The 25,057-nt window shown below is 35.4% G+C and overlaps 1 protein-coding gene across 2 annotated transcripts in view; it reads left to right on the forward strand.

Moving 5' to 3' along the window:
* Ptprr (protein tyrosine phosphatase receptor type R) overlaps positions 1 to 25,057 on the forward strand; it is a 249,710-nt gene that overhangs the window by 12,006 nt on the left and 212,647 nt on the right. For both annotated transcript variants that reach the window (XM_026386614.2, XM_077798697.1), the window contains exon 2: positions 13,515 to 13,813. In XM_026386614.2, the coding sequence (XP_026242399.1) occupies positions 13,515 to 13,813 (299 nt within the window). The remainder of the gene's footprint in view (positions 1 to 13,514; positions 13,814 to 25,057) is intronic.

Here is a 25,057-nt window from a genome sequence, read left to right on the forward strand (position 1 = left end):
CCTGAAAAGTCTACCAAGTGCCCCTCCAATCTCATAAAAAAAGAGAGCAGGAGTGGGACCTCAAGAGGTCACCATGAACTCCCTTCCTCACTCCGTCCTAATGTATACGCATTGATTTCTCTGTAGAATCATTGTTATGACAATATTTTGATTTTGTATATATTCTAGTGTCTAGTTGTGTTTCACATAATTCTTATTTTGCTATGAGAATTACTTTTAAAACCGATACTTGGTCATGAAATTGGAGCCAACCTTCCAAGAATCTGGAGATCTCTTCTATAAAAACAATTGGGGAGAGTTTTCAATCCCTATAACTATTTACAACTAATTATATTTTAGCTATTTACATTATGAATAGTTTATAAAAATTAGACTTTCCAAGTATACTACTTCATTACTCAGGACAATTTCTATGATTTCTGTTAAGTTTCAATTTTTTAGCTTTCTGGCCATATGAGCTTTCTATACTTCTGCATTTCCCCAGAGGGCATATCTTTATTCTTTTAGCAACTATACAGAATTTAGCACACAGGTGTCTTCATCCCTGTCCTCCAAGCACCCTTGGATTTAGTTCTTCCAAAATAGAGGGATTGTGGGTGGGCTTCTGACGACTTCTCTCTGTGCTGACATACATCCCACTTCTGCCATCAGACTCCAAGGCCATTCCTTCTTCATGACTTATGTCTAGTCACATTGTCCCAAAGGATGCTCCTCTAATTGCATTATGTCCCACTCTGTAATAGATATTTATCAAATGAAAAATAACTTTGTTAAAACTGGGCAAAAATCAGGGAACATAAAACCCTTCCATTGCCATTTTAGCACGTAACACACCATGGATTGTCCCTGAAGTGCTTGTCAATTCCATGGTTCCCAAATAGAATTTTTAACTGTACAGATCAATTTTTATTGGATGAGATAACAGGAAATAAGGGCCATCCAGAGTGTTTGCCCTGGGCTGGGAGTGGGAGTAGAAACTGCTTCTTCCAATGGAATTTTTGAGGAAATATGAAGGAGTATTTAATTGTATCAAAGAACATGCAAAAAAAATTTTTACAAGGTACCTTAATTAAAACAATTCCTTATTCTTATAGGTTTCAGATCCTCTCCAAAAAAAATATAGGATAATATAATTGGCTCTATGAACATAGACTAATTATTTTGCTGCTGGCTTCTTTATTTTTTACTGTAGATATATTGGACATATCACTTGTCAAATATGTAGAGCATTTTGTATTAATGAATATCACAAGGCTGGGGATATAGCTCAGTGGTAGATCACTTATCTAGCATGAACAAGGCCCTGGGTTCAACCCTCAGTACCCATAAAGAAGAGGAAAAAAAGGAAAGAGAGAGTGGGGGTGGGGTGGGGGAGCACACCAGCCAAGCAGGAGGGGAAGGGAAGGGAAGGATGCCATAGCACTTCCTGGTGAGCTTATGTTTTCACAGCACAGTGATCAGAACCTGTAGACTGGATCTCAAGAAAACCAGGCCTAGAAAGATGTATTCTTCCAATTATGAATATATTCAAGTCTCTTTGGGGGCCTTTGGGAGCTTATAATTTTGATAAATGCAATCTTATCATCTTATAGACATCCTGCTTTATTGTTTAATCTTTATGACAAAATAGCTGGTTTAAGGATGAATATTTTCATTAATTTGTTTATTTGATGTCAAGGTATAAAACAAATGTGTGCACATACAATTACAGATATACATATGCTGTTAGAATATAACTAAGACATGCAAACTGAATTCTGTTAAGCTGATTTTATAAATATACATAGCCATAATGTAGTCTTTCAAAGCATTGGTGTAATTTCCACTAAGGTTACTAGGAGTAAGCAAATGTTATGCTTTGGGAGGTTTTCCTAATAAGCCTTGACTTGCCATATTATGGGAAGACTATAGGGTTTCAGGAGGCTTCAGTGTTATTATTGTGTGTATTTTTAACTGGAGATTAGTATTTTGGTGACCTCTTGGGTTACCACTACGAATATAATTAAGGAACAAGTAGAAAATAGTTTTAATACTAGCCTTTTTACATCAAAAGATATCACCTCTGGAAATCCCTGTTTCTGGGATTTTCAAAGTCCCCTTTTTTTTAATAACCCATTTGAGTTTTTTTATTTTTTTATTATTGGTTGTTCAAAACATTAAAAAGGCCCTTCTTAATGTATTTATGGAAAAATTTATCTCCATAAAAAAATCAAGACCATGCAAAATCTGCCGAATTGGATTGAGGCTTTTATTTTACACTAATTTTCTGATGAGAAAACTCAGATTCATTTGAATAAGTAGACCTGCACAAGTTCACACAGATGGGAAGAAGGGAATTGAGAGTATTAAATTCGAATCTATGTTCCTTAACACTTAATTTTTTTCTCTTATTAAAAAAAAGTTTTGTCCTTTCTAAATACTATCCATAAGTATTTTTCCCCACATAAAGCTTTCATTGGTACTCATTGTTTTTAATCTTCCTGAAAGATATTTACAGATAAAACTGGAGCCATTTCTTATGCAGAAATTCTCAAGGGAAGCCTCCAATATTTTCCATTTCTCTCTCCTTTCTGGAAAAGAGAGTGTTAGCAATGCTTTAAAAAAGATCATCAAACAACAAAATTGACTTCTTTTGAATGCTCACTTTTTCAAAAATCTTTAGACACCACTGATTGATGCTTTTGTTCCTTTTATAGTCAGTGACATTGATTTAAAGACTGCAGTGCAAGGACTTATGCTGAGAGGGTGTATATAAGGCCATTCTACCTTGTGCTTCTAGAAATAACCACCATTGAATTTGAAATAATGAATCATAATGTACTTAACAGTGTAATTTCATACATGTATTTTTTTCTTTCTTAAATATCTCTTCAGAGAGGTTATTAGAGTCAAATCCAGAATACAGTTTCAGTTGTATAATTTTATGACCATAAAAATTCACTGGTTATTCTCATGTAAATGTTGCTCCTATGATTAAAAAGTTCTCTTAGTTTAAATGCAGATGAGTTATCTTTGAGGAGCCACTTACTCTCAATCTGTGAGAGACACTCTGTCCTTCACAGATTGGGAAAACTGTTACTGAACACTCAGTCAGATAAGGAGTCCTACCACACATCTTAAATTCACTTCCTCATGCTTTCCAAGAACACTTTCAATTCCTCTCTATCCTTCTGAAATCTCCACTTTCCCCCCTTTCTTGTAAGATAACTTCATCCCCTTCTCTACAAACTAGAAACCATCAGAAGGTAACTTCCACCACCAAATTTATTAACATCCCTAGTCTCCTCTATCCCTGACACACTTTACAATGAAAGAAATACCTTACTCCAATCCAAAACTCATCTCTCTGCTTTGGAGTGTATCTCCTCCTGTCTTCCAGAAAGCTTAAACTACTGCTTATTCCACCTGTTTCTATATCTTTAATAACCCCTCTTGGACTAGCTCCTTTACCTTAGAGATTAAGTGTCCTAAAATTTCTCCTATCTTCAAACAAAACAAAAACAAAGACAAGTCCCTAAACCCCTTATTCCTGACAATATTGTTACTCTCTTATTACATCCAAACTTAAAAGATTTGTCCACTTGTTTTTTTTTTAATCTCTCATTCCTCAATCCAATTAAATCTAGCTTTTCTCCCTCCCCACATACTGAAGCTATTGTCTATAATTTCATCAGTGATTTTCTCAGTGATAAAAACTTATATTGAGTGAGGAGAAAAGATTATTTTGATATAGTCTTGAGCAAAAAAAAGGCAGCTTACAAAACTTAATATTAACTATGGACTTTTTTTGGTGGATAGTTCCAGGAATTTTAACACACATATGGACTCTTGCAAACACCACCCAGTAAAGATACACAATAGTTCCAGCACTCCCAAAAATTTCTTTATGCTCTCTCTCTCCTTCCCCAGACCCTAAACTCTAATAACCATTGGCCTTTTATTACTAGTTTTTAAAAAATCTTTTTGAGAATGATATATAAATGGAAAATACAGTTAGTTTTGGAAACTGTCTCCTTTCAATCAGCCTAATGTTTTTCAGATTCATCCAAGTCTCTTGGATAAGGGATCTTACTCCATAGGATAAATGTATTATAGTTTATTTACCCATTAACCCCTAGAAGGGAATTTGGATTATTCCTATTTGGGAGAAATTATGAAGAGAATTGCTATAAAAAAATTTTGCAGACTTTTGTGTGAGTGAAAGTTTTATTTCTATAGGGTCAGTATGCAGAAATGGGTTTGCTGGGTCATATGGTAAAAATGTGTTTAACTTAAGAAATCATCAAACTATTTTCTAGAGTACCTTTGCTATTTTGCATTCCCACCAGTAAGGTTTTTTTTTTTTAAAGAGAGAGTGAGAGAGGAGAGAGAGAGAGAGAGAGGAAGAGAGAGAGAGAGAGAGAGAGAGAGAGAATTTTTAATATTTATTTCTTAGTTCTCGGTGGACACAACATCTTTGTTGGTATGTGGTGCTGAGGATCGAACCCAGGCCGCACGCATGCCAGGCGAGTGCGCTACCGCCTGAGCCACATTCCCAGCCCCACCAGTAAGGTTTGAGACCTCATTTGTTCCAGATCATTTCCAGTACTGAGTATTGTTGGTACTTTTCATTTGAGTTAACTAAAATGAAATCCATGTCATGGTTTTAATATATTTCCCCAACCACTACTAAGGTTGGACATATTTTCATTTGCTTTTTTTGCCATCCATGTATTCTCTAGAAGTATCTGTCTAGAAGTCATTAGCACGTTTTTAAACTGGTTTGTTTGCTGACTTTGAGTTTTATATATATATCCTGGTTACCAGTCCTTTGTGGGATATATAATTTGCAATTATTTTTCTCCCACCTTAAAGCCAGACTTTTTACTTTCTTAACAGTGTCATTCCCAGAGCAATGTTTTAACTTGTTACTTTAATGCTGCCTAATTTATCAATTATTTTCTTATGTATATTGTGAACTTGGTGTCAGATCTAAGAACTCTTTGCCTAACCTTAGATAATAGAATTGTCTGAATTTTCTTTTAGGTTGTTCATTATACTTCTGGATCTATGATCTCTTTTGAGTTATGTTTGTATATGTGAATTTTAGGTGAATGTTGGTTTTGTTGTATATATACATCAAATATTTTCAATATAAATTTTTGTTTAAATATATTTTTGAAAAAACTATAATTTCACTATTGCTTTTCCATATTTATAAAAACATCAAATGGTAATAATTTCTCTGGATTTATTTTTTAATTTTTAGATGGGACAAATCATAATTATATACATTTATTTGACAAATTATATACATTTAATTGACAGACCATAATTACATACATTTATGATGTGCAATGTTATGTTTTGATAAATCTGTACAATGTGGATGATTAACTAAAACTAATTTACCTATCCATCTCCTTACTTATCATTTTTTCTATTGATTTGAAATGTACTCTCTGAGTTATTCTGAAATACACATTATTATTAACAATAACACCATGATGGGCAATAGATCTCAAAACTCATTCCTATATATCTGAAACTTTCAAATAGTCCTATCTATCTGAAACTGAAGATATCTCTTCAACATACTGATTTCAAATACTTTGGATATATTCTCAGACATGGGTTTGCTGAATCACATGATTGTTCTATATTTTGTTTTTCTGAGGAAACTCCATCCTGTTTCACCTTATAGCTATAATAATTACATTCTCTCCAACAATGCACAAGTGTTCCCTCTTTTAACACCCTCATCAACACTTACTATCTATCATCTTTTTTATAACAGACATTCCAGAACTTGTTCCCTCTTTTAACACCCTCATCAACACTTACTATCTATCATCTTTTTTATAACAGACATTCCAGAACTTGAGAAGAGTTTTTTTTTTTTTTTTTGATGAATAGAGCTGCACCCTTGTTTGGGGCATATATATTTATGATTGTTATATCTTGTATGGTTCCCTTGAGCAGTATGTAATATCCATCTTTATCCCTTTTGATTAACTTTGGCTTAAAGCCTACTTTTTGTATATGAATATGGAAACCCCTGCTTGCTTCCACAGTCCATGTAAGTGGTATGATTTTTCCCAACCTTTCACTTTCAGACTGTGTATGTTTTTTCCTATCAATTCCTATGAATCTCCTGGAGGCAGCATATTGTTGGCAGCATATTTTTTAATCCAATCTGCTAGCCTATGTCTTTTGATTGGTAAATTTAAGCCATTAACATTTAAGGTTACTTTTGAGACATGGTTTGTATTTCCAGCCATATTTGTTTATTTTTGTTATTTAACTTGACTTGGTTTTCCTCTTTGATTAGTTTTTGGTTTTTTTGTTGTTGTTTTAGTGTAATACCTCCCTCTGCTGATTTTCATTATTGTTTTTCATTTCCTCTTCATTAAATATTTTTCCAAGGATGTTTTGTAGTGCCGGTTTTCTAGCTATAAATTCTTTTAACTTTTGTTTATTGTGGAAGGTTTTTATTTCATCTTCAAATCTAAAGATTAATTTTACTGGATACAAGATTCTTGGTTGGCACCTATTATCTTTCAGAGCTTGATATATGCTGTCTCAGGATCTTCTAGCTTTCAGGGTCTGTGTGGAAAATCTGTCATTATCCTAATTGGTTTTCCCCTATATGTAATCTGACTCCTTTCTCTTGTGGCTTTTAGGTGTAAAGTGATATTATAGGTTTAATTTGCATTCCTCTAATGATTAGTGATGTGGAGTGTGTTCTCATGTACCTATATGCCTTCTTTACAAAAATGTCCATTTAGGTGTTTTGCCCATGTTTTAATCAGGTTGTTTTCTTGCTATTGAGTTGCGAAAGTTCCTTATATATTCTGGATATTAGCCTCTACTATGGTTTGAATGTGTCCCCCAAGATTCCTGTGTTGGAAACGTAAACCACAATGCACAGTGCTGAGAGACAGGGCCTCATGAAGGTTTTACCCTCCTGGATGGATTGATGCCATTATCTCAGGAGTGGTTTGGCTATCTCAAGAGTATGTTTGTAAGTAAGTTTGCGCCCCACCCCCATGCTCTCTGCCCTTTCATCTTTCAGCAAGGAATGACTCTGCGAGGAGCCTCTTAATTGAGGTGGAACATGGAGAATGGAGAAAAGAGCTGGAAGATGGGAAAGACTGATGTAATCTCTTAGTCTCATGAATACCCTTTTTTTTTTTGAAATGGTTTTTCTAGAGATAGAACATTTCTTCTGAAGTTTTCTTTGTCTGTACCCTGGTGTCTACTATGAGTTTTCTAGAGAATAGATGGGGACATTAAGATGGAAAATTTCCTGCTGGTGCTGTGAAACTTTGTATTCTGTCCCTCCTCAACCTCTAGTTCCCCCTTGGTACTATTTTCCTTTCCCAGGTCCTCAAATGGCTGTTTTATGCATTTTTGTCCAAGTTTTTTTTAGTTCTGTTCATTGTAAGCAGGCCAAGTGTGTTTGCTCCATTAAACATAGACTCTTCCATGACCCTTTATTTTTGACACTAGGGATTGAACCCAGGGATGCCTACCACGGAGCCACCTCCCCTGCTGCTGCTGATTATTATTATTATTATTATTATTATTTTGAAACAGTACCTCACTAGGTTGCCAAGTCTCACTAAGGTTCAACTATCCATTCATGAATTTTAGGTCAATGTTTATGATCATTTTGCTTGAGCTCTCAGACTCTCCGTAACACTGGATGCTGCTGATTAGACTCCTTATTATATTCTTCCCATGCCTTCAGTACTTCCACAATCTCTGGTTCTTCATCCTCTTCCTATGATTGTTCCTTAAATATGGGCTTCTCTGGATCTCAATTATACTCTCGGTTCTTCTCACTCATCAAGCCTCCCTAGGCAATCACACATTCATTTTTCCATCTATATGCTTATGGTTTCGAAGTATGTATTTTTAGTCCAGAGCTTTCTCCTGAGTTACACATAATTATAATTGTTCTTCAGACATTTCTGCTTCTCTATAGTGTAAGCACCACAAACTCACAGTTCTATACCTAAATGAAAGGTACCTTCATATATTTCTTTGCCCAATAGAAATAGAGGTTCTCTCTCTCTCTCTCTCTCTCTCTCTCTCTCTCTCTCTGGGGGGGGGAGGGTACCAGGAATTGAACTCAGGAGCACTCAACCACTGAGCCACATCCCCAGCCCTATTTTGTATTTTATTTAGAGACAGAGTCTCACTGAGTTATTTAGTGCCTTGCTAAGTTGCTGAGGCACTTGGATTAAACATATCTATTTTATTTTCCTTAGGTTCCTCATTCTTATTTTCTTCCTTTATCTCTCTGGACATTTGAAATCAAGTTCTTTTAAAGCCCTCTTGTTTTGCTCTTCATATTGAACTTGTGATCCTTCTGTCTCAGGCTCCTGAGCCACTGGGATTGCAGACATGTGCCACTGCACCACCTTAGAGTTACTCTTAAATCTGCACTCCCAGTTCTTTCCCACAACATAAACTCAATCACTCAATTGATTTTGTTTGTGTTTTGGTGGAGGGAGGATCGATTCCATATCTTAATAATTCTAGAACTCATCTCTTTTCCATACCTCTATTACTATCAGGTCTTGACTCTTATCCTATCACCCAAGTTGATACCTTTATTGTTTCCTTCCAATCTGTTTTCTTGCATACCCATGGTAATCTTTCAGAAATATAAATTTTATCTTGTCATGATCCTCATTATATCTTATGTCTCATTTCTCTAATGTTTTATCTTTTAAGTGTTATTAAAGCTATTTTGGAATTTCTCATATTATCCTCAATATCTCTCAATCTCTGCCTCACTGTCTTGTTGCTACATGACAAACTACCCAGAAATACAGATCACAAATTTATTATCTATGTTTCTGTGAATTATATATCTGAGCATGGCTCTATTAGGTCTTCTGCTTTAAAATGTCCCACAAAACTTCAGTTAAGGTCTTGGCCAGGACAGGGATTGAGAGGAAGACACCACTGGAAAAGATTTGCCACTGAGTTTATTTATGTGATCATTGGCAGATCTAGTTACAAAAGAGTTGTTGAACTAAGGCCTTCACTGGCTTTTGGACATAGGACGACTCCTCCTTCATGTGAACCCCTTCAACATGGCAACTTGCATTATCAAGAGAGTCTTCTAACAGCACAAAAAGTATATATTTTTAAACTTAATCACAGAAATATTATTCCATCACCTTGGCCATATCTGTTGGTTGCAAGATCAAGCCTATTCTTAAAAGGAAGGGATTAAAATAGTGTGAATACCAGTAATTGTGGATCACAGAGTGCCATCCTATAAATCAATCTACCACAATCTCTTGCCTTCTTTTTATATTTTCATCTTTTAATTTCTAAACACTCCTTTCTAAATGAGTACCTAAAAAATTCTAATTTATGAATTCACCGTTCAGTGGTATCTGGTCTACTGTTGTACTTTGAGATTCCCCAAGAAATATGAATGAAAAGTATATTTTCATTTCTATAATTTCCACTTGGATTAAAACATACCTATTTTACTTTCCTTAGGTTCCTCATTCTTATTTTCTTCGTTTATCTCTCTGGACATTTGAAATCAATTTCTTTTAAAGTCCTCTTGTTTTTACTCTTTGTATTCTTTCTTGAGTGAAAATCTTCTTCCATCTTCTGACTGTCTCTCGTAGCAATAGTCTCTGAGAGTGCTTTTAATTATTTTCATTTTATGAATGTGTCTTTAATGAAACTTGTCTTCCACAGAAACACACAGAAGTTCCATTTTTATTCTAGTTTCTAGAGACGTTGCTATGAAAGTGATTGTTTGTTTTTTCTAAGACTCTATAATACCTACATTCTAAAACTTTTCTTTTTTAAGCTTCCATAAACCAATCTTTTCTGGTTTTCTTTTTCTTTACTACCATTTCTTACTCAGTTATCTTTACAGTCTCCTTTTCATCCCATCCCTGACTCTATTGAAATTCTTCAGTACTCTGTCCTATGTCCTTTTCTCTTTCAGCAGCCCCTTGGCTTTAAATTTTCTCTGCAGTTGATAACTCACAAGTCTTAGTCTTTCCCTCTCTTTCTCTTTCTCTCTCCCTGTTCCTCTCCCTCCCTATTTCAGTCCCTCTTCATTCCTTTCATTCTTTTTCCTCATTCTCTTTTTATGTCATCATAAGCTACACACTTATTTATCTAACTTCTAGATCAACATCTCCATGATGATATTTAATAGGTATCTTATTCTTAACATTTCCAAAATGTTTACTTCAGCATATTTATAATGTTGAAGGAGGTGACAGAGGTAGCATTTGAGGATAGAAAAGACAAACTTATTCCAGACACTAGCTCAGTGATCCACAAACTTCAGAGTTAGAGTATGAGAACAATTCTATTATAAATTCAGTTTCTTAGGCTACATGTATTATATTATGCTATAGTAATTCTAAGTCAGGGTCTAGGAAACTATATCTTTATATCTCAGGTGCTTATGGTGAAAGGAGTTCTAAAGACAACACTTTCAACTTTTTTGTCATACCTAATGACTGTGGTAAGATACCTAACATTATACTTCCAATTGGTACTCATTAGTTAAGGACAAGCTGGACTAACTGAGCCCATTCTTACAGACAACTAGATAAGTCTGGGGGATTTTTTTTTTTTGGTACCAAGGATTGAACCCAGTGGTGCTTGACTACTGAGTCACATCTCCAGGCCTTTTATATTATTTATTTTGAGGCAGAGCCTCACTAGTTCCTGAGGCTGGCTTTGAACTCATGATTCTTCTGCCTCAGCCTGCTGAGACACTGGGATCACAGGCATGAACCACTGTGACTGGCTAAGCCTGAGAAATCTTAATTATGTTTAATCTGCACTTCAAATTAGGATTTTTCTCTTTCCTTGCAGGCCAATTTTAGTACAAGGTACATGTGTTTCATGGACTCACCTATTCTATTTAAATAAAATGTCTCTGAAAAGGCTGCTGTGATTTGATATATAAAAAGAAAGATTGAAGATAATTATGTCATTTACTCATTTATTTCTCCATATCTCAGAAATCTGCTCTCTCTCATCATCTCAGTTGATTCTTTCTTTTTTATTTAATATTTTTGGTGAATCCATAGTAGAGGAATTGCCAGTTTTTACAATTTTTGCCCTCCATCAGGCCTTATGTGAGCAGCATATATTTTTAGCATTTTTAGCCATTCTGTCTCACCAATATGCCTCAACTTTCACTTAGGGAGATAAAATAGGCTATTTTCTTAGCACAAGTGCTTTTCTCTATGATAGAAGAGTAAGTTTGAGAATCATCTTCTGTTACCAATAGCCTTTAAATCATTCTAATCTTGATTACACTTCATGTAGATTCTGATACACTAATGGGAAATAATAATCATGTCTTCCCTTCTGAGCATGCCAAATATACTATAACATTTTTAAACCAAGCCACCAAGCTACCACAATTTATCAAAGATAATGGTTAGATAGTGACAGCCTTGAAATAACTGTAAATTTGGCTTTTTTGAATGAAATAAAAAATGATTTGAAAATGAAACTGTCATGAAGAACACTTTATATTTATGAATTTGTAAAATTCAGAACAGGATACCTCAGTGTTGTTATTCTTATCATTATCTTATTAATAGAGAATGGTGCTAAAATGTAGAATGCACATGAACTTTCATTTAGGTCTTAACTGAAAGTAATTTGCTAAATGATATTGTAGTGTCCTAGATGAGTTTCTACAGTTCTGAAAGGTGGACAATTTCCTCTCTCCTCTCTGAGAAATAGAGTCTGTTATTGTTGTGGAGAGCTACAACAAAGTGGTTGCCTTGGAGTTGAGAAATAGAATGGACATGCTATTTTTAACTACTTTAACTTTTCTAAGACTCTTCATTTAACATTTATTCCTTCTTGTGGGGAAGGCATATTTTATGCTTGGATAAACTTGGGTTTCTCACCCCAGAAATAGGCTTTTGTAGCAAAGAGGAAGGTGTAATGTTCAACAGTGTAAGAACCATGTCTACGATGATAGTGCTGTTGAAACTGGGTTTGTTAATAGTTGAGTTTGCAAAAAAAGGCTTACAGATCCCTGAGAGATTTGGGAAGATAAGATGACAAGGATTCAGAAATAAATCTTGTAAAAAGAGATAAGTAATTTTCTAAGGACAGTATTTGCAGAAGTCCTTGTTGCCCTGGGCACGCCAAAGGAAAATCTGGGATACCTAAGTTTGCTAGGTACTATATACGTGGCTTTACTCATTGTGATCTCTTCACTCTGCTTATTATGTGACACAGAAGATCTTGTGTTTCCTAATTGTCATTTGATCTAATGATATTCTTTTTCATTCATATGTATTATTTTTTCTTCCCTGATTAATGACTAACAGAATAAACATTTGTTTGAGTCAATGGTTATTTATCTAGCAGAAGAAATAAAGATGAATGAATTGGTTAGTATACAGTTAAATTGTTGTAACTAGAAGATAGTTAAAAAGAACAGCAACTGAAGCAATGTAGAAAATTGTTTTTTTCCACATAAAATCTGGGGGTTAGTGTGATAGCTCCACTTTCATCAGAGTCCAGGATCCTTTGTCTTATGGTTCTTCCATCTTGAACACATCTACTTCATACTCCTCCTATGCCATATGCATTTAAGCCTAAGCACAAAGCGGGAAAGGTAGAAAGCAGGGCCACATCACATCTGTCTTCATATCATGTTTAATCACGCCCCAAAGGTCACATCTTGATCAAATAGCAAAACTTAGTTGCAAAGAAGGCTGATAATTGTATTCTTTAGCTGAATTGACATAGTCCTAAATAAGAAGGTGAACAATAGAGGGCTGAGGTTATAGCCTAGTGGCAGAGCATTTGCCTAGTGTGTGTGAGGCAATGGGTTTGATCCTTAGCACCACATGAAAATAAACAAGTAAAACAAAGGCACGCTGTTCCTCTACAACTACAAAAAAAAAATATTTTCTTAAAAAAAGAATGTGAACAATGGATGGTATCTGATTACTAGAAGTTGCTACCATGAGTATATTTAGATTTCTGAACTTGGTGAACTTAAAATATTATACAAGCATTAATAACTATACGTAAGTACAACACCAGAACTATAACACTAGAAAAACAGAGTAAGTATGAAATAAAAATTGTCTAAAATGTTAATAATTGAAGGAGGGAAAGCTTAAATAAACATTTATCATTTGAGGAGCTGATTGGGATAACTAGGAATAGAACCCAACAGAGTATTAGAACTGCAGGATTAAGTTTTCAAAAAAGGAAATTCCTTGCTAAAAAGGGGTATTAGAATATCTGATAAATAGAACTCTTTCAAACTACACCCACTTCCGTCCACCTAAATTGTCTGAGATGTCACCATAGCACCAAGGGTGCTCTCTTTTGGGGTGATGATGAAGCTGTGAAGGCAGAATGGGGAACTAATTGACCTTTATAAGTCTTCAAGCCTGTCAAGAAAAGATAATTTTCTTTATTGAATAATTCTACCTATCTTACTGAATAGAATTTTAAATTTTCTTTTCACTCCTTCCATCTTTTAGGGTGCTTTTCAGGAAACAATGATCGCTTTTGGGCAATTCATCAGAAGAAGAGTGGGAAGCCGGTATTCATTTATCACCGTTCACAAGATATTGAGAAGAGCCTGGATATAACTCCACAAAAGATATATAAACATAGCTATCCTTCCTCTTCTGAGACTCAGATAGGTAAACGCCACCACATTGTTAATTCAGCCTTTCCTAGACCTGCGTATGACCCATCTCTCAATCTGTTGGCGGTGGCTGGTCAAGATCTTGAAGTGGAAAATCTACCAATTCCAGCAGCAAATGTAATTGTGGTGGTGAGTATCCAAGTCTTCCAATCCCAGCAGCATCAGGTTTAACTGATGTTGATGTTGTTGCTTTCCCTTGCGGTCGATACTGGAAGAAAAAAATAATTATTGTAAATACTTACCATTGGATCTCAATGGTTATTGACCATAGCACTTCTCACTCTCTGAAATTTCCTTTTTGTTACTTGATTGTTGTCTGTTTTCTTCCTCCCATGAAATTAGAGAACTTGTCTGTATCCTCGGCTCTTAGCACAATGAATGGTGCATAGTAGGAGCCTAATACATATTTGGATTAAAAATTACTTTAAAGAGGCTTTAAGTTACAACAGATCACATCCTATATTGAACCTCTTGCTTCTGTAAAATGTGTTCTGAAATGACAGGCATTAGTCTCAGTCCATGTAATAAATAGTACTTATTGAAGATTCTTTAAGTCTTTTGGCTCAACTCATAATAAGTGAATGAAAGGAAGAATGTGTTATAAAAGGAGGACAGGTTTCTGTCACTAGTAAATAAGATGATTTAGGAATAAATGATAGATAATATTCTTAATATCACTGTGCAAACATAGCCTATATTAGGTGATGCAAAGATCTCATTTCTTATGTACTTCCGTAGCCCAGGTCAAAAATTCCCAATTTGTAGAGGTCTAACAGTTCAAATAGATGCTATGGTTGACACCTGTATGGACTATAATCCCTCTCAAGTTTAAAATCATAACAGGAATGTTAATATAAAAACTACATAGCAGCTGATCATTATGCAATATATACATGAATTGAAATAGCACATCATGCTGGGTACAGTGACACATGCCTATAATCCCAGCAGCTAGGGTGGCTGAGGCAGGAGGGTCGAGTTCAAAACCAGCCTCAGAAAAAAACAAGGCACTAGGCAACTCAGTGAGACCCTTTCTCTAAATAAAATACAAAATAGGGCTGGTGGTATATGGCTCAGTGGTTGAGTGTCCCTGAGTTCAACCCCCAGTACCCCTCCAAAAAAAATCACATTGTACCCCATATGTACTATAAAAATAGTTACAGAAGATCTTCTAAATAATTGTTGCATTTCTGTCTAAAAATATAATAATGAGTTGACTTTCGAGGTAAAGATAAGTTCAAGAAACTCTGCTTGCATTTTGGCAACCTTTCTATGTACCAAATGTAATTCAATTTAACATGCTCCTTTTTTTCTTTATTTTCTATCTACTACATATGATATAATACACTTAGTATCAAAGATCCATTCTCTTATGTTTGCCACTAAGAAATATTGAATATTTATTTGATACAGTTTTCCCTTGGGGTATCTGAAAATAAAGACAAGTGCCAAAGAGCCTCGGTTTTGCTTGAGAAATGTCTGCGGGAAATGTCAATCATTAAAATAATACAAACAATCATAAATTGAAACATGAGATGAACTCTTTGTTAAGACAGAACATGTGGGTTGTTTGGCCTCTTGAAAACTTGAACATGTATTTTATATTTCATGAGTAGCAGATGTTCTGAAGGTGAAAGTCACTGTCTATTCAGTGAAGATAAATGATGTTAATGATGTCTCTGTACCTGGATATGCCAGTTTTAATAATAGGGCCCATGGGACATATTTCCTCTAGTGACCATCATATACCCATAGTCATCAACTCTTAAAGTCACTGCGAATTACAGTTCAAGAGGTTTGTTCTATCTTGTAATATCATGTACTGTCTCATTAATTTAATATTATGGACAATAAAAGGCACCAACGAAGAATTCTGACAGGTCATTTCACTTTTAGCCTATTTGTGGTTTGGAGATTCATGAAGAAGCTGTACTTTTTCTTTTGAGTGATGATTTCACAGATGCAATAGGTGATTTGGATGCATTAGTCTCACCTAATGTCTCTTGATCTAACTTCTAACCATGCTGTGGCTTTGGTAGCTTGCAAAAATAATTGCTAGTGCTATTTCCTGTAATCCACTTACATTACTTAGGCATACTAGGAAAACCAGAGGTGGAGTTATTTTTTAAATAAATCAATAATGTTCAGCTCCCTGAGAAAGCAATACGATGACATGCAATTAAATATCAGCTGGTTTGAAGGGCCATTCTATCTACAAAAGCAATTTAGGAATGGAATGTGGAAGATGCAAGGGATATATTCTGAGGCAGTTTTCTGACTTCAATGGAATAATTGATGTGTGTTTGTATGTAGAGGGTATACATGTATTTAAAACATACACATACAAATGTGAACCTTATCACTTGGGAAATATTGCAGTGGTACTAAAAAATTCTTTTGTGGCTTACTTTATACCAAAATGAACCGTATTAATGAATATCAGCTTTTTGAATGGAGAAATTACTGGTTTTTGCCTAGATAGGGTAAAAAACGACCCCCAATCTCCAAATGTGCAGTATAATAATTTCTAAGACTTCCCAGCTCAGAAAAAGAGATCACATTTTCTTCCTTCTAATATTTCTTTCTCTCCCTCTTGTTTCTGATATCACTGGCAATGGGTTCTTAGAATGATAAATTTAACAAGGACATGTGTCCCTTCTCCTTTCTGGATTCCTAATTGCTGCCACAAAGCATTTCACAAGAGATTTGGCCACAAATGATTTTTTTTTTCCTTTTTCGTCTTTCTTTTGTAATCAGGAAAATCTGTAGTTTTTTTTTTTTTGTTCCATGAAAAGGACAACACAAATGAGAATGTTTACCCCCAAAGAATGCTAGTGATGTTCCAGAAACTCAATTAAGAAGCTGTGATTAGGATTTCTGTGTGAGGACTGTTTTAGAGGGAAAATGAAGGGCCTGGAGGTCAATATTGAGGTCAGAGGGGAGAAGGGGCTTTAGCCAAATGCATGCTGGTAATTCTATAGCTCTTATCAGTAGATTCTTAGGGTATTGTCAGGCCCCAAAGCCACACACCAGGAAGGAGGAAGGGGACGCATGAAAATGGTTGGAGGCAACTAGAGGCCTTTCCATTTCAGCATAGGTTATTGAGTGAAAAATGTTCTAGCCTGACCAAAATCTGAGAAAATTGGGGGCTAATCAGGTTTGGGAATATAATAGGATGTTTAGGATCAGTGAACAGGGACAGAGGTAGGAAGATTATGGCTTCCTACACAGGATGGATTCGAAGGATGGAAAATAAAGGAAATAAAAAGAAGATAGAGAAGGCAAAGGAGGAGGAAGAAAGAAGAGGAGAGGAGGAAAGGAAAGGGAAAAAAAAGGCCTCTGGGCAGGGAAGAGAACAGAAAAGGAGGAGAGGATACATGGCTGTTCTCTAAGCACACAAGAAGCAAGGGGGAGTTTCCAGAAGCCGATCCTGTCTGTGAGACCTAGAATCCTGTGGCTTCTTGTTCTGCTCACTGACCCAAACCAGCTCCCAGACAGGTATTCTATTGTTTTTTTTTTTTTAATACAAACTATTCTTGCAAATACTTTTACTAGATATTTGACTTAGAAAACTTTTCAAACCAAAATCTCTGGATGAAAGGATTTCAAATCTATCCTAGACTCAGTTTGAGCCTCCTCTCAGCTTGATTCTGTTACTGGCCAGTTTATAGGATTCACCTTATAAAAAGGTCATCTGTAGGTATGATTGGAAAGGCTTTGAAAGTCAAGGCTTCTCATTGTCTTGCCACAGCAAAATGAATTTTGTAGCATCTATTCTGTTGTGTGATATGGATAAATAATTTCGGGACATTTTTTCACTAGACAAATTGATTTAATTATAGTTTTATATTTGCATAGTGAGCGTCCTAAGAAATGAGCTGAATTTATGCACTTAGCACTGGAATTCAGCTGTGTCCAGGAAAGTGCTTTAGTTATTAAGACTTTGTTGCAAGTGACTAAAATACCAACATAAACTAGAGAAAATTTAATGGCTGCAGTACCAACACTTTTGTATGACATGTAAATGATTCTAGCAAGGGCTCAAGTAATGGGAACAGGATCAACCTTCCACCTCTGCTTTCCCTGGGTGAATTCATTCTCAGAATGGCTCTCTTCTCTTTGTCACAACATGAATTTTGGAAGCTCCTGGAGTTTCGCCCTTGAAGGTTCGTATTGAGTTGGAAGGAGCATCACACAGCTGTCAATAATATCCTGGGCTTCCCTGTGACCAGAGCAATTTAAGTACTCACTTTATCCCTTAAGAATTTGTGGTCAGGTGATAAGATAGGACTAATTACTTCAAACCTAAACCACAGAGTTCACTCTAAAAACTTTCAAGCCATGTATAGGAGGGGAGATTACTTGTTTGAAAAATGAGATCCTATTAACCAGCAGAAGTAGAGTAGACACTGGAGGGCAGTTCAGTGTGTGCAAAAGGAGGGGACATAGACTTCTGTTTTCCTTCAGATACAATAGCCCCTTCAAGAGACAATGAGGATATAAGGACTTAGCACTGTCTCAGGAAATGTTCCTGTGCAAAATAGATGACAAAGGTCACACTCTAACCTCTCTAACACTCAAACAGACTGCAAATTCACTCTGGCATGGGTGCCTGGGTTATGTCTTAAAAACCAGACTTTTTGCCAATGAGAAAGACTATATTTTAGTGTAGAAAGTATGTTTTTCAAATGCAGGTTTTTGGAAATTGTTGAATTAGCCTATGTTAGAGTCAGTGGTCAAAATACTACGTTGATGAAAGACACAAGTCTACTGAATTGTGAAGTATGATTGAGATGTCTTTCAATTCAGTCCCAGAGCACTTGGTCTCAAGTTCCATGAAAGAGTATAAAGAAATTCTGAGAGAGCAGGCACAGTGGTTCAGGCCTGTAATTCCAGCTGCTTGGGAAGCTGAGACAAGAGGATCATAAGTTCAAAGCCAACCTCAGCAAAAGTGAGGCACTAAGCAACTTAGTGAGATCCTGTCTCTAAATAAAATACAAAACAGGGCTGGGGATGTGACTCAGTAAGCAAGTGCTCCTGAGCTCAATCCATGGTACCAAAAAAAAAAAAAAAAACAAAGGCTGAGAGAACAAATTTTTTTTTAAAAAAGTTACAATGCACGAGATTAGTTTAACAACAACTTAAAACACACTCATGCAAATTTATGAATGGAAATGGAGAAATCGCAGAGAGAAGTGAGTCCTTATAAGAAATAAAAGAATGACAGGGAGGCATCACAAGAGAGTGGAGAAGATTATTAATCACATGATATTGGCACAATTGGATAGCTATTTGATGAAAAAAATAATAATCATCATTCTATTAACCAGTAACACTTTTTTGTGCTAAGCACTATATATTTGCATTTCCCTTAGCACTGGTTAAGAATGAAGTATTATTTGTTACAAGCAAGTCTACGACAATAACAAAATGACTATCTTCATTTCTTCATTTTAGCTTTTATCTTTCCTTCTAACTAGTTATTGTGTACAAACTTGTTCCAATTTTTTTCAGAATAACCACAGAAAACTTAAATCAGATCATCACACACATACACACACACACACAACACAACACACACACACACACACACACACACACACACACACACAACTACTTTCCTATTGTCATAAAAATAAAATTCAAGCATCTTGCCATGGTACCATGGCCTATTTCCTGTATCACCTGGAGTTGAAGTTTCCCAGAAACCTTGTCTAGGAGATTCCATAATTTGGGGATGGATTCTAGGAATCTGGATATTCAGAAAGTATCCTGGAGGATTCCCAGGGTTTGAGAAGTTTGGGAAGCATTGGTCACCATCTGTCCATTCTATGTCTCTGAGCTCATCCCTACCACTCTGCCCCTCCCTGATTCCAGGAGAACTGCTCTGGCCTTCTCTCTGCCTCCAGTTGCAAATCCATCTCTGGATCAGGAAATTTGTTCTTGATATTCTCTTGCCTAGAATGCACTTTCTGCAAATCTTGTGTTTTGCACATATTGGAGGTTAAATAAACATTTTTATATGAACAGATAAATGTCAAATAGCAAAATGTTTCTGGACATGGAGATTATGAGTGATTTTTAAAATTGCATTTCTTTGTTGTTTCTCTTAACCTACAATGATTTTTTTTACCTCTTTCTTTATTTTCTTATCTTTTTTAAAACAAAGATTTTGGATAATTTTCAGGAATAAATTTCTCAAGTATAAATGTGAAAACAAAAAATAAACAATGGGAACATAATGAATCACTGAAAGAAGGAAGGAGCTGTCTTACACCTTAGCCAGAATGACATTTAATTTAAAAGAACAGTTTCCAAAGACATTTATGCCCACCTTCCTGCTTTATTTTTCCTCATAGCACTTTGACCTTCTTGCTACTATTTTTTATATCTGTTTGTCCTCAACCATAATCTAGGTTCCAAAAGTCTAGGATTTTTCTATTTGGTCCCTGCTGTATCCCAAGTGCCTATTATAATACCTCACCTATATCAGAGATTCAATAACCATGTATTGAATGAATGAATGAATGAATGCTCAAGGGAACACAATTAAAAAGCCTCTAACTAAATAAATGGCACATTCTAGCAAGGAAATTTAGCACTTAATCACCTATCAAAATATGGTCTTATTTTATACTTTCTATGCCTACATGAAGTAGAAATTCCATGAAAAAAATTAATTTTCTTATCTAACTATAACCTTTTAGTAGTGGATACAAAATAGTCTATGAATATTTGATGATTGCTTAATTTATTTTCAGTATTCAAAATTATTGGACTTGACTAAAAGTATTCACAACAATCATTCCAAAGATTATAAAAAATGAACTACAGAGTCAAGTTAAATTTTAGTTTTAAAAATATCTAGAAACAGAAATTCTCTAATTTACTTCAGAATTTTGGTTAAACTTTTGCTCTTTTCTTAACCTAATTGAAATGCTTCCTATTAAATTATAAGATCTTACATAACCACCTTCATTTTTGTCCCAAACTTTTGCATTTGGGAAAGCTTAGTGCTTAGATTTTCCCAGATAATACTATTTCCTTGCAAAATAATCTGTAAGTAGAAATTCCATTCTTGATCTTGGCATCCTGACAGTCATAACTGTCACCATCTGTTGCTTTTCTCCATTTCTAACTATTAAAGCAGTAAGGAGGATCTGGAACACATTCTGGAAATGCTAGAGGCCAAGCTTTGGCAATGTCAATGTGCTGTGTCCACAATGGGCCACTCAGTACATCTGCTTGTTTTGGATCATATAGACTCAATATTAGGATGATTGAAGTCTAAAGAGAGCTGGTTTAATTGATCGTCATACTAAAGATAAGCCCTGCTTTCTAGGTATATTGAATTTTCTTGAGAACAGAGACTAATTTAGTAAGGTTTTTATTCTGATTCCAAAAGTCACGAATCCTTGTAAAGTTTTAGATAAATTGGAAAATATAGAGAAGGAAAGAGAGGAAATAAAAATAATCCTTAACTATTAGATAACCAAAATGAGATAACTAATGTTACATATATAAGAATATATATATGTATATACTTATATATAAATTCTTCTATGTGCGAGCATACACAATTTTTAAACAAGTTTGGAATCTGTGTACATGAAGTTTTGTTATTTTTTAAACTTATTTTATATTATAGACACTTTTCCAAGTCATTGACTATCTTTATACAACATCATTTTTAACAACTGCTAAAAATTCCGTTATATAGTAGCTTTTAGTTTCATGTATTGACTTATTTTCTCAACAGATTCTTTGATTTCAGGAAGCTAAACTTTAGAGAGAAAAATAAATGTTGGCTATATCAAATATAATATTCTTTTTATAGCAACTATCTAAATACTATTATTAAGAGAGTTTGATGAGTTTATCTCAGGGAAAGATACTTTCTTTATGAACTCTATATAATACACTACAGGACCTAATTTTTCCCGCCTTGAGCAAACTATGCATATTCCATAGATATTCAGTCTTCTGCAAGGGAAGCAACCAAAGAAGTAAGCAGTACCAAAAGGGGAAAGAAAAGAGGGTGTTCTGTTCAGAAAATATAAAATGTTCTATTTCAGGTTTTTTTTTTCCTTTGAAGAAGATGGAAACTGCTGTTCCTTTTTATGCTGAAACCTGAAAAATCCTTCTTAATACAAAATCTCCACGATAATGTCACAAAAATAGAATCTGCAGATAAACAAAGGGTATTTTCTATTTTTGAGCAAGTATTTACTGAGAGCTGGCAGTTCTTTTTCTAAAATGGCCTTTTGGCTCTCCAGTTAAGAACTAGTGCTGTGTTCCCTCTGTGAGTGTCTTTGTCCCTTTATCTCTCCTTCATTCCTCCTTTCTCCGTTTCTCTCTAATCGTAAATACGTATAAGTCAGGCATACTATTTTGTTACTACACAATATTTTACCTTCAAGTCTAAGTGCTAATGAATAATTATACTGAACTTTCTGAGAATCTGGTGCTGCCTTTGTGTGATGGAGTTGGCACCATGAAGAAAAATGCTTTAGTTCTCTCCACGTGATTCCTGTGACTCAGGTAGGAACAATTTGTTCTTTAGTCTTGTTTCAGGGAAATATAGGAGCTAAAAATCTAGTGGAAGTTTCTCTCCCTGGGTGAAGTTAGGAAACCTACAGTGCCAGTCAGCACTTAGAATGTGAGCCTAGAGCTCAGACAGGTCAGGACCAAAGCTCTAGATCGGGGAAGTACCCACAGACCTAGATGTTACAGGTAATGCTGTGCATGTGGATGAGAGAATAGAGGCTTGGAGGAAGAAAGAGGATGGCATGTAGACTATCACTGTGGAGGAAGAGGAGAGAGAATCAGCACAGAGAAGGAACAATGGAAATATGGGCACTTCACTGCATAAATTCTTCCGGCAATCTTAACCACTGAAAGAATCTCAAATATTAGGTTATTATGCCAATCAAGTTCTGCTTCCTAACCCTTTCATTTGTTTCTTGAAGGGGTACAAAATTCGAGATCTGTTTGTGACTTTCTAAGGGAAAATACTAGACTTTCCATTATACTTAATGCAGTCTTTGACACATGACAGTTCTTAGATACTTGAACCAAATAAGGAGGAGAAAATCTGCAGATTGAAGGAGAGAACTGGAGAGAACACAGAGAAATTGACACCATGTGCCATGGCCTGAGCTCTAGCTGTGTAGATGCATTGTTATTGTTAATATATTATCCACACCAAGGAAATCAATCAGCTTACCAGGACAATGATACCTGGGGAAAACATTGGAAGTGGCTAAAAATGACTATAGTATGGAATGTGCGGGGCTCACATGATTGCTGTGTCTCCCCTACATTCTATGTGATGTTGACACTTATTTTGACTGTGTTTTACTTTCTGTGAAACAGGAGGAATTAAAGTACCCACCTCATACGAGTGTGGAAATTAAAGGATAAAATGAATCTAATACCCTTAACATAGTGCAGAGTACGTGGTGAGTACTCAATTAATGTTGACAACATAATGAAGAATGTTCTTGCTATTTTATCTGCAAAGTACAAATCAAAGAAACTGAGGCTCTAACTAGGAGTAGCTTGGGCCAGGATCTGGAACTCATGATCACTAGAGGACAGAAAGCCTCTTGGGTGAGTTTAGGCAGCAGGTAATATTGAAAGGAAGTCTGAACATTATAAAATGCCCATCAAGGAAGGCCAGTAATATGAAGATTTTAGCAAATTAGAAGAATGGGTATTAGTCAATCATCTTCTGCCTAATCACTTTGGAAGAATAAACGTATTACAATTAGATGTAAACAGTGGCAAACTCTTTCTAGGATCTTGCTGGAAGAGCCTTCTCGACTCTCTTACTTCTTATTGCTCTCTTTTCTCCAGAGTGTTTATTATAGCCATGGAGGGTCTCCGTGGAGAGTGGTGTTTTACTTACAGTATTCTTGATGCCCTAGACCTTCTGGGAATCTGGAGGATGGGTAGCAGTCATGGCAGGGATTGAGAAAATGGATTCTGACCATCACTCTACCTCTTTATCATAACTAGTGATGGCGTCTAGAGAATTTGGAAATCAGCCATAATAGGTGGAGGCACAAGTCCTAAAATATATACCTCCAAGGCAATGCCAGTGTAGAAACTGAATGAAAAATCTTCTCGATTCATAGATTGCTTCCCTTTCTCTTGAGAAGAATTAGATTTCAATTGAATTCTCAGAGTTTGGATAGAAAGATGTTGATGTCAGAAATTAAGTGGCCCAAACATAAAGTGACAGAATAAAAGCCATAGATCCAGGTTAAAGAAGTAAAGTTATCAGTACAAAATTAAACACTAAATCAAGGAGCATAACATAAAAGCCATGTCACAATAGTGTCACAACAATCACCCAACACTTGAGGAGAGAAGACAAAATAGGAAATGTTTATTTCCACCATTCTCTGGCTGATTCAAAAGAAAATAATCTTTTCTTACGTTCTTAATATGAATGACTTCAAATATATTTGCCTCTTCTCACTGTTGAATCTCCATTGGGTCAGAATGACTTCAGAAATCCCAAATATGTGCTGCCAGCTTAGCCACTGATCACTGTCTATTCATGAAGGAGATTTGCTCAGAATCTTGTACTGGAAGCATTTTCCCAAATTACATTTTCCAAATTTTGTTTTTTAAAGAATTAAAGTTGAATTCAGCCAGTCTTTATATCCCAAGTTGTTTCTTTTCTTACTTATCTGCCATATTTGGATGATTTGAGTTTGAGACAGAAAAAAAAAAAAAAAAGAGGACATGACCATGATCAACATTAAATATCTTTCAATATAGCCTTTGAAAGATATTTATTTCATTTTCATGAGTTGGCCTTTTAACAGATATAATACAGTTAGCCAAAGATAAATTCTAAGACAAATAAATAAACAAATAAATAAATAAACCCACTTTTGAAGGATAGGCCAGATGTTCACAGAGAATTTCTAAGGTTGTAGAAAGATAGATGTTTGTGAGAAGTATTAACCCACCTCTCTGAAAATAATATCCAGCTAAAAAATATTCCAGAGTCTTCAGGACTTAGAGAACACAGAAGATGCATCAGGATAGTCAGGGCTAGAAACCTGTCTCACTTCTCCTGAGTTTCCTGAATTGCATGTGTTAGAGTCATCTAATAGATTGTTCTGAATATCTTAGGGTTTTATATGTGCTTGTGTATCTGTGCACATGAACCCCCAGATTATCTCATGCTCCCACTGCCAACCACATAAAGCTGCATTGTTTAAGAATTTGATGATTTTTCCTACATGTTCAAAAAGCTAGAATTGAGGTGTTTAACCAAAGTACATTGTTTGTTTGTGTGTGTGTGTGTGTGCGCGCGCACTTTAAAACATTAAGTTGATTTCTCTCTTTTTTGAA

This window comes from Urocitellus parryii, chromosome 5 (assembly GCF_045843805.1).
Source record: "Urocitellus parryii isolate mUroPar1 chromosome 5, mUroPar1.hap1, whole genome shotgun sequence".
Taxonomy (NCBI): Eukaryota; Metazoa; Chordata; class Mammalia; order Rodentia; family Sciuridae; genus Urocitellus; species Urocitellus parryii.